General features: G+C 44.8%; 1 protein-coding gene across 3 annotated transcripts in view; it reads right to left on the bottom strand.

Moving 5' to 3' along the window:
* Window positions 1-3,745: 3,745 nt before the first annotated feature.
* The window catches only part of igsf21a (immunoglobin superfamily, member 21a), a 276,459-nt gene continuing 269,821 nt past the window's right edge, over window positions 3,746-10,383 (bottom strand). For 2 of the 3 annotated variants that reach the window (XM_036211823.1, XM_036211824.1), the window contains exon 2: window positions 3,746-10,088. In XM_036211823.1, coding sequence (XP_036067716.1) covers window positions 4,678-6,903 — 2,226 coding nt within the window. In that variant the 5' untranslated portion in view covers window positions 6,904-10,088 and the 3' untranslated portion in view covers window positions 3,746-4,677. The remainder of the gene's footprint in view (window positions 10,089-10,383) is intronic. The other variant, XM_024270945.1, reaches the window with a different exon arrangement.

The following is a 10,383-nucleotide window of genomic DNA, read 5'->3' as shown; positions in this document are numbered from 1 at the left end:
TGAATCCTGCCCTGGGCTTTTCGTTTTCACAGCTCCATTCCTCTGTTCTGTCTTGGAGTCATATTAATCCAACCAAGCACAAACCGCAATTATTCTTTTCTACTTCATGATCATGTTGACAACAGCTGGTATCTGCGTGTTTTGGTGTCACTAACACATCCGAGTCCTTAGTTGGTCACAGTGCTGTGTTGCTGTGGCTAAGCGTAAAAAAGTTCAACTGGTTGAATTTTCAGCGCACAATCAATGAATGCCTGGCTTGAACACAGAGACCAAACCAAACTTGCAGACACAGAAGCCAGAAATTCTGGTCTGAGCGCATTTGCATAAACTTTTCAGTGAAAGTGGCCTCTTGAACGTGAGCCGACGCAGCCGGTGTGTAAGCACCTTCAGTCCGGAAGCGGTGCGTTTTGAGTGTCGCCTGTTGACGGGGCGTCTGAAGCTTGGTCAGGTTGAGGCAGCTGTCAACCAAGCAGAGCCTCAGCTCTGGACAGGACGTTTCAGTGACTCGATCAGAGGACAGAGATGCGAGGGTTTTTGTCCTGAACTTCCATCTATTTTCTTAACCTGCTGGGGCTGTGGGGTTGCCAGAGACTGTCCCGGTTACTGTTGGGTGAAGGTGGATACACCCTGGACAGATCACCAGCCTGTGGCAGAGCCCATGGAGCTGGATCGATCAGCACGCTATGCCAGCCAACTCCCCGGTGGACATCGTGGCGAGCTCTGCTGGACCCTGTCGGCAGACATTGCTATGCTGGCCTGCGGGATACTGGCTGCTCAGCAGACAGAGAGCTACAGCAAGTGCTGTCGTAGCGGGCACAATCCCTCCTGCATGCTCTTTGGGTTCATAATGTTTTCATCAAGGCAATAATAAAAAATACTTCTGTGTTATTCATATTATTCCCCGCTCTAGGTTCACACTGCATTAACATGCGTGTGACATCCGCTCTCTCCTGCAATTCACACAAGGATGCATTTTTCTGCGATGGTTGACAGGAGCTTCTGCAGGAGCTTTTTTTTGTTTTTGCCATCATTGGTAAATTAATAACCTAAAAATATTACCCAGTGTTTCTGCTGAGAAAAAGCAAGTAGTTAGTAGGCCTACACTTGTTGAATTTATCTGTTGTTGAGACACTGCTGTCACAAACAGGTAGACAGCTGGCTCCACGTGCAGCAGGTTTATTAAAAGTCCACAAAACTAAATCAGGGTCAGGCAGGCAGATGTCAGTCACGACCATGGGATAATCCAAGAAGACAGTAGAGTGGTCAGAGTCCAGGCGAGGGTCAGGGTAGGCGGCAGGCAATCAGAGATAAAGCAGGGTCAAAGACAGAAGATCAGGTCCAGGTAGAAACGCTAAGTAATGCAGGCAGAGTAGCACAAACAATTCACAGTGAGTGTGGCTCTGTGTGCTGCTTAAGAAGCAGCTGGGTAATTGTCTGATTAGAGACAGCTGAGCAGCATCCAGAAACTGTGTGATGGGGCTTCTGGGAGATAAAGTGCAGTTAGTACTCTGGTGACTGTTCCTGCTGGTGACCAGAGGGGGCGTCAGAGCTCTGACTCCTTACACACAGAGAAAAGTGTGTGTGTGTTGTGATTGTATGTTTATTTTCATCTCTACAGTCTGTTTAGATACAAAAACACGATTGTATTTGTCAATCGCAGTCTCGTCGAGCCGCTTTTCTCCTTCAGAATCTGCTGGAAGTACATTGATCGTGTTAACACTTTACAATAACAGTAAATCAAAGAACATAAACACTAGAGCTCTGGTGTTAAAGGGTTAATAAATATGGTTCCCTGAGTGCAGTTGCAAAACCATTAGCCACCTAGTTTGTTTAAGCAAAGTAAAAATATTTTGTTTATGACTGTAAACTATTTAATCCTGTTAAATAGAATAGTAGTGCTTTTTCCATGTGTGGATGTGCTCTGTGCTAACTACATTTTGTCTTCACATCAAAATAAAAAAGTGGATATTTTCAGGCTGACTGTAAAACAATGCTGAAACTCTGCAGGCTTACTAAGAGTTTTGCAAGACCTGAGTGGGTAGACGTATATTTAGCAGAGGGATTAGGGTAGCCTGGTTCAGCTAACACCAGCTCAGCGTTCTGGTGGTAAAATGTATAGCTAGAGACTAATTACACTGATGTGAGGTTGAGTCACTGCATGCTTATATAGGATCTGAGAGGAGAAATGACTTGGAAAAATACTATAAAAGCCCGTGGATCAATAGTAAAGCGTGAGCTTTGCTGATCCTTGTGTGAGGCTCATTGCTCAAGTCCCCGTATATCCCCCTTTGCTGGTTTCTCTGTGCAAAGTCTGTTTATTCCTTTGACACAGTTCATTCCAGAGTCAGAGATTGCCAACAGGCCCAGTTGTGCCGACTGCGGGTCCCACTGGGACCTCCAGCCAGACGTGTCTGAGAGCAGAGCTGCTCCTCTGAGAGCTGAGGTCAGCCATTAACTGCTCATTTAGGGCATTAACACCAATTGAATGCCTGTCACAGGCCTGCAAGTCAGGATTTTCTGGTGTAGATTGTGGACACTTCTGCATAATATTGACTGCCAAGATAAAGGCTCCTGACAAAACTCCTGAAGAAAGCAAGTTTCTGGTCAGACTCAGCAGTCACGAAAAATGTGTAAAATCATCATTCCTAAAAGGTACTTAGAGGCTAGTTAGGATAATTTGCTGGTGTCACACGTTCTAGGGGCTCTTGAAGATTATTGAGAAAGAGGACTGCCCTGTAAATCTTAATTTAGAAAACTCCTGTAGAGCAAACAGAGTGCCAAAGCGTCTGCAGTCCTGGCATCCTCACCAGGCTGAAGGAAACCAAAGCAGCTTCTATCAAGATCATTTATTATACAGGAATATGCTTTTCTACCAGATGTAATGGCAAACTGTCAAGCGTCCAACTACAAAAAGAATGAGGTGCAAAAATGTCTAACTGCATTTGGTGCTGTCCACTCAAATCATGTCCAGAATTGGGACTGAGACCAAATCCCATCAAAGCAAACCAGATGCTATGTTCTTTTCCATTTTATGACTGCACTTTCTCTGGAGATTTGATTGCTCACCAAACCGCAGCTTCAGAAACCTGCAGTGACACCTTCAATTATGAACTGTGCATACGGCGGCTCACCATCTAACTGGGGCTTCCTTGAAGGGCTGCTTTGCCACCTGGAGGTGAACCAATGCCACCTCTGCTCAGCTAATCATAACTGCAGTGAAAGGACCTGGCCCCGTGACAGAGCTGGTTCCTGCCGCTCCCTGATCATTTTAAAAAAGCAATTTCTGCCTTCAAATCAGCCTGAGGGCTTCACCTGATGGAGCTGCCCTATTAAGCCCCACCAGATGCTGGGCGTCCTCCAAAGGAACACCTGAGGAGATTCCTCGTCTCACTCTGATTCCTGTGATTAAGCACCTAACAGAATGAGTGTTTAAAGAGGAGGAATAGAAGTTGCACATGTTAGATTGTCAACATCTGTCTGATTCTCATTTCTCTGCTGGCCTGCCGCCTGCTGTGGTGACCGTTTCTCCACCGTCGTTAGTTCGTATCCATGTCACTCTGTTGGCGTGCAGCTGTCACATGACTCCATCTTATAGTATCTCAGATTTGTTACCCTGCTGAACCACATGATGGCGCTATAGCTGCATGTCACTCTGCTGGACGAGGCCTCCAGCTTCCCTGGCAGAGACTTGGTTGTAAATTAACAAAAGATATTTCAATATTAATGCTACTCTTCTTTAAATATTTGCTCAGTAATACACTGATATGCTTTAGTTTGTGTGTTTCATCACATTATGTAAGTAACGAGAATTTATTACAACACTTAAAGGATTTATTTTATTTTTTGTTGATATTTACAATAAATATAAAAGTAAATGTGTCACGTTCGTACATCAGCGCAGTAATCAAATGAGTAACAGATACAACACACAGAATGACTGCAGTCCAAGTGCTGGAAGACTTTCAAACAGTGATAAATGCTTCAAAAGCACACCTATTCATAATGTAAGGCATAACCATTTACATCATGTCATGTTTAAAGAGCAAATGTAGATAATGGTTTTGTATCCAGACCACTGTGTAAGTTATATTTGTGCCCTACAGAGGAGCAGAGTGATAGATGATCGCAGTATTGCTCTATCTCTGTGTGTTAGAGCTGAACGAACTCATTTAGGCGGAGATTTTTTGTAATGAATTATTGTTCACAGTGAAGCGGTTAAGCATCTGGGACAATGTAAAAACAGCGTAATGGCAGCAAGGAGTGGCAAATCATAAAAGAAAACAATCAACATGGCAGAGCGTCCCGCATAAATCTGAGCAAACATTAGTTTGACGAGCATTTACAATCCAATACTTTACATCTGCCGCCAGGGATGAGACGTAAGGAGCATAAGTCTCAGTGCAATTTGCAACCCATGAAGAATAAAGTCATTTTTGAAAGTAATGCATTGTATCTTTCTGGAAAGAGGAGCTCAATAACACCTCAAGGAAATGACAGTGCAATCTCACAGTTTTGTAATAACATTTTAGGGTCGGGTCGGGTTCTGCAAAGTAAAATTCACACCGTCAACAATAAACTTGATGTAAAGCATGCTCCTGTGGGGATACTCTGTCATCGGTTAATCTTATCAACAAAAAAAAATAAATAAATAAAACAAAAAAAATCCCAGAATCGTTTTTACACACTTGTCTGCCGAGGTTTCTTATCAGGTAGTGACAGGACGAAGGGGAAAAGCATGCCCTTGGCTGCAGAGAGGACGCTGAAATCCTCTTCTGCGAAAGCTGGTGAGACGTCGTCAGCATCAAACCTGATGGTGAACTGCTGGCTGATGCAGAAGATCGTTCCATCCATGGCCACGCACTGGAAGGCAGGGCAGTGCAAAAGCCGTTTGGAGCTGCACTCATACCAGAGCCGCGCCACCGTGTGGTAGCGGTACACACTGATACCCAGCAGTGGGTTCAGATCGAAGCGGTACAAGCATCTCCTCACGCCCACCATGTCGGTGGTCTTGTCTTTGCTTCCCACCATGACGCCTGTCCTCCAGGTGTCAGCTTTGGGACTGTAACGCAGGAGTATACACCTGAGCGTACCTCCACAAACGAAGAGCTCTCCATCGCACACCGTCACATGATGCGCCACAGCGAAGGTGTCGTTAGGCAGCGGAGCCACAAACGTCCATCTGTCTAGCCGTGGGTCGTAGCGCTCCACTGATGAGAGACACTCCCCTCCAATGGCATAGACACATCCCTCCAGCGCTGCCAGTTTGCAGCGAGGCCTGGCTTCATTCATGGGACTGATCTCTTTCCAGATGGATGTCAAAGGGTTGTAGCAGAACACTCGCTTTGAGGGTGTCGTTCCTCTGTCTGCGCCTTGGCAGCCCACTGCCACAAATAAGTAGTTATCCATGGTGCACATGGCACAGGCTTTAGAGATAACCTCAGGGGGAATCGGGCACAATGGGTGCCAGGAGTCTTTGTAGTCATCATAATAGTACATCTGACTGGACGTTTTCCTCTGTTCTACTGTTGCCCTGAGTCCCTGAGTGTGACCCAGCCAGTCTTGAGGGTCCATGTCTGCAACGATGACAAAGCGCCTCGCCTTCATCCTCTGTTTCTGGATTTGTTCCCGCTCGCCCGCCATAAGGCGTCCATAAATGTTGGGGTCCCTGAGCACCTGCAGGTAGTTGTCTGACATAACTCTGAGAGCTGCTCGCTGCAGAGACACGTTGCCATGTTTCTTGGCTAGATAAAATGCCTGTAGACAGTTACCCAAATCAAGTTTGCTCTTTAGATTTTCCAGATCTGTGCCATCAGAGATTTCTACAGAAAAGTTCATGAATGGAGCCCCCGCTATAGTTTCCAGGTCCTCCGCCTCTTTACGTCTTCTTTCCTTGAGGGTTTGAAGTAAGATACTCTCATTGTTGGCTGAAGCCAGAGAGTGAGTCACTGGAGTTGTTGGATTCTGAAGAGGAAAGAGAAGCTCGGACTCCTCTGCTGCAAACTGATAGCTCTCCTTGCGTAGGAGGGCGGGCCTTGCTGGGTGTCTTAGCTGGAGGCTTTTTTGCAAAGAGGCATCTGTAATACTGCTTTGCTGAGGCACCAGATCAGCCATGATGATGGAACTCGCTAAGGGAGGAGACTCCATCATGCTGCTTGGGTTTCCAAACTCAACCATCTTGGACTCAGAGTTTCTGTGGTGATGAGAATCTGTAACTGAGTGAGAGGAGGACTCCACATAGTATTCATATATCCTTCCGTGCACAATTTGGTCCCCTGATCCATCCAGCACAATGTTTGTATCCTCCACTTTGATCTCTGCCTTGGACAGGAAGCGAGAACAGACGTCCTGGTGCTCCAAGTCCTGCCTTAATGCCCTCCCCACACCCATGCCACCCTGCAACTTTAAAATGCAAGGAGAGCGGCGTCCAGAGAGGCTGCTGATGCCGTTCTCTGCCGGTTCTTGAAGGGTTGAAGAGAAGCAAAACGCAGTGTTATCAGCAGCAGCCAGGGAGGGATTTGGATCCGTCTCTGTTTCCTTGCACTTGTCTCGGTCAATATTTAAATAGCTAAATTCCTCCTTGTGTTTTTTGCTTTCACTTCGGCGTACAGGAGCCTCGGCGGCCGTTTCCTTGTTTGAAGTCAGGTCAGCAGAAGTAGCATGGACGGATCCAGTCTCCTTGGCAGAGTCTTCTGGGTTTTGATGCTGTATTGTCATCTTGCAGTTTTGGCAGGTGGCGTGCAGTGGCGTTTTGTCATCTTTACCACATAGCGAAGTTTCTCCCACATTCCTGGAATTGTAGAACCTGTAGGCCCAGGAAAGCAGCACTGCTGCCAGTACAGAGACACTCAGCTTCAGCAGCAGCTGCATGTCAAACTGCACTCCTAAAAGCTCTGCGATGGGCATGGCTGAAAAAAAACAAAAAAACAAAAAAAACAATGGCTGGTTAACTGATCCTTTTGAACGGTGTTGTCAATACCCCTCAGCTGACTGGAGCCATCTGGTTTTCATTGTAAAAGAGCTGCTGTGATCTGATGACTGCGCCTCTTCGCCTCCAGGATCAAGTGTAAAACGATCGCTCTCCACTCTCTATTTACAAACCCTGCTGTGCAGGGGCGGAGCTCTTTTCATGCTTCACCTGTGTGGACTCAGATGTCGTAACCAAACATACAGCATGTAAATACCCCTGGATCAAAATTTGGTTTTCTAATTTGATGACTCACCAAGTTGGCCTCATAACTATCAGAGTACAGTAGCACAGTTTCCTTCATTTGAGGCATGATGCACGGTGATGTTTACACAAAACAGCAATGATTTAAGGTTATTATGAACAAACAAATCTTTTCAGAGATATCATGGTAAAGAGCGCCCTTTAACCCATCTGAAGATGCTGGAAGAGAGCTTGGTTTGAATAAAGGGTGGAGAGTGGTGATGGGTGACATTCATCAGATGCTTAAAAACCAGGATATATCTGTTTGCACAGTCACAGACCAAAGGTGCTGCTTAGATTCTAAAAAAGCAAAGGCTGCTACCACAGCATAGTTTCACGGTAAAACTGACACAAACCAAACGGGTCAATGAAAACACAATAGAAACTGTCAGAAGAGAAACCATGGTAATTCGTTTCCATGAGATGCAAGCATGTGTCATCCTGGAGCTGTGTCACTCAGCCGCTGCTGTCAGGCTGTCATTTGTGCTGCTCATAACACCCTGGAGCAAGGCTGCAATAAAGCCTGTTTATTTTGTGCGGACGGAGCGGCATCACGTGGAGCCTCCTACAGCGGAAGTGTCAGAGGCTTTCTGGTGTGGGTGCTGTTTGGTCACCTGATAGCTGAGCCTTCTTCTCAAGGCAGAGAGGAAACTGGATTCTGCAAAGCGCGCTTCACTGCTGAATATTTCACAGACAGACCCTGAAGGCAGCTCGCTTTTCTAACCATCGCAAACCAAAGAAACAAATTTCCAGCTGGTGCTCGGGGAGACGTCTCTGTTTGTCATCACCGATGGATGTGTAGCACGTAAACACTAACAAAAGGAAACCACCAAAGACAGACACACAAAAAGAAACAAAAAAGACAAAAAATTTGCAATTACAATTCTAAGAAATCCATTTGTTGAGAAAATAAGACGGAAAAACAACATGTCTGGTGCTCTGGCAGCCTCAGGAGGGGGACAGAGTTTGATGAGAAGTCTTTCTTTCTGGGGGCATGTCTTGTTTTTTAGTGATCAAATTTAGGTAAACAGTGTCTTCATGTGTACCGTCAAGCTGGACGCACATGGGGATCTCTGTGCACGTTCTTTCAGAAGTAGATTTTATTGCTCAGAGAGGAGGCTGAAGGACAAAAGCAGCAAAACAACCAAATTCTGTCCCTCGAGGATGGGCTTCTGTTCTCTCCAAAGGTTAAAATAAAGTCTAAAACTGCCGGTTAACAATCTTAGACTGCAGAAATATGGATTACACGCCGACAAGGTAAGATAATAGCCCAAATGGAAACATCTACTCTCCTATTCAACCAGCTCTCCTGTTGCCTCCCAAAGCCTAATCCTTTAATACATGTTATGTCCTCAGAATTGCTTATATGGCGATCCTTGTGCAATGTAGAAAAAAGGCCGGATTATTCAGCTTTAAGCCACCCTTCGTGTATGAAAGTCTTACCAACATTGTGAGACTCTCCATTAAAAGTTTTGCTTAAGCAATAGTACGAACAAGCTTTTAGAAAAAAAATCTGATACGATGGGATTATTCTAATTAGACTGTAAACAGTCGTCCCTTTTTTCAAGAATTTCTCTTCACACGTTGTTAGGGAGGTTAGTGGGACGGACGTCCCAAACACTGCACCACAGCATTTGTAAGCAAAGTCAAGGCTTGTGGGTTTTATGATCTCTTCATTTTAATGCAGGTGATATGAAACAAATGCAACAACCCTGTTTACACAAGCTGCCTCAGGTGAGCTCCTCACTGGAACGGCGGCTAAAATGATCCAACTCCAACTGCAAATGTCTGGGGAAGAGTCAGTGTTGTACACAATGGAGCTCACAAGTAAATAGCTGGATTACAGGCTAGTGACAAAGAGTTGCAGTGCTGTCAGTTGCAACACACTAAAAGGAGAAATAATCTTCAAACGTCACATGCACCACAATCCCAAAACAGTAGACATATGTTAGATTTTTTTTTTAACTCTGTTCTTGGAGACCGGTCGTACAGATAGAAAAGTTCTAAGCAAGAAACAGAAAGATAATAAATGTTTCCAACCTCACAGCTGAGAATATCTCGAAAAACAGAGTTGAATGACGTACAAAGAAAGGTGAAGAAGTGTGAACTCCCGACAGTTTCGCCCCTCACCATAACCCATATAACCTCTTTAATTATTTTTCAGTATTTACACAGATGTACACAAAATACACTCAAAAATGAGATTTGTCCGGGTTTTCTCAATGCAGTTAAATCTTGTTGTACATTCTAAGCCATCAAAAAAAAGGATATTAAAATATTAAAAAAAGAAGGTCGCCTTGGAGCATCTGTGGGTCTGTTCTCCTGTGGTTTATCAGCTTGTCGCTAATCTGGTGCATCCTGGGACATGTGACAGATGGGAGTGGCTGATGGGGAGGCGCCGTCAAAGCCAGCTCCATTTTTTTTAGCTTTCAATCAACACTAATAACACTGAGACTTATCAAAATAAAATACAAATTCTTTTTTTCTTTTTCCTTTGAAACCAACAGGTTTTATTTAATCAACAGGCAGATGTGGGTCAAGAAACAATAAAGGTAACAGAGTGGGGCTATATAGGAGGAGTGGTTACTATCGTGTTCATCTCACAGTTCTTGGACGTTATCCTTGATTATTATTTTGTTAAAAAAACATCAGTGAGGCGCCGCCATGTGGTGGCGCTGTTTCCTGGTTGACGGACTCATGGAGGGTCTGTTGATGACTGGAGAAGGCTTGAAGGGCTGTGGGCCATGTGTGTGTGTGTGTCTGTGTGTTCATGTAAATGTGTCAGTGTGTGGAGGGAGGGTTTTTCACGTCAGCTCCACCGTCACTGTGAAGACGATGGCGATCCACGTCAGTCCGAGTGCATGAGCGCCAGTGGCTTCATCTGAGGGAGCAGAAAACACAGAGATGGTCTTCTGTTATCCTCTCATCTCCATCTTCACAAACAAACAGGCCAGAGACATTCTGATCTGTTCTAGCTGCTATTTCAGGTGAAGCTCTGTGCATTTGATTTGATTTGATTTATTTACACATAAAAAGAACATTCTTGTTCAACATAAGGAGGATCAAAACATAGGAAACAAATTGATGTGATGGAATTATTTGGCTTTTACAAAAAAAAAAAAACACAAGAAGATCTGATATTAAAACATCAAGAACAAGAAGTTATCATGAAGATC

Source organism: Oryzias melastigma, linkage group LG5, assembly GCF_002922805.2.
Source record: "Oryzias melastigma strain HK-1 linkage group LG5, ASM292280v2, whole genome shotgun sequence".
Lineage (NCBI taxonomy): Eukaryota > Metazoa > Chordata > Actinopteri > Beloniformes > Adrianichthyidae > Oryzias > Oryzias melastigma.
Note: the sequence above shows the minus strand (reverse complement) of the source record. Positions and strands in the feature narration are given on the sequence as shown.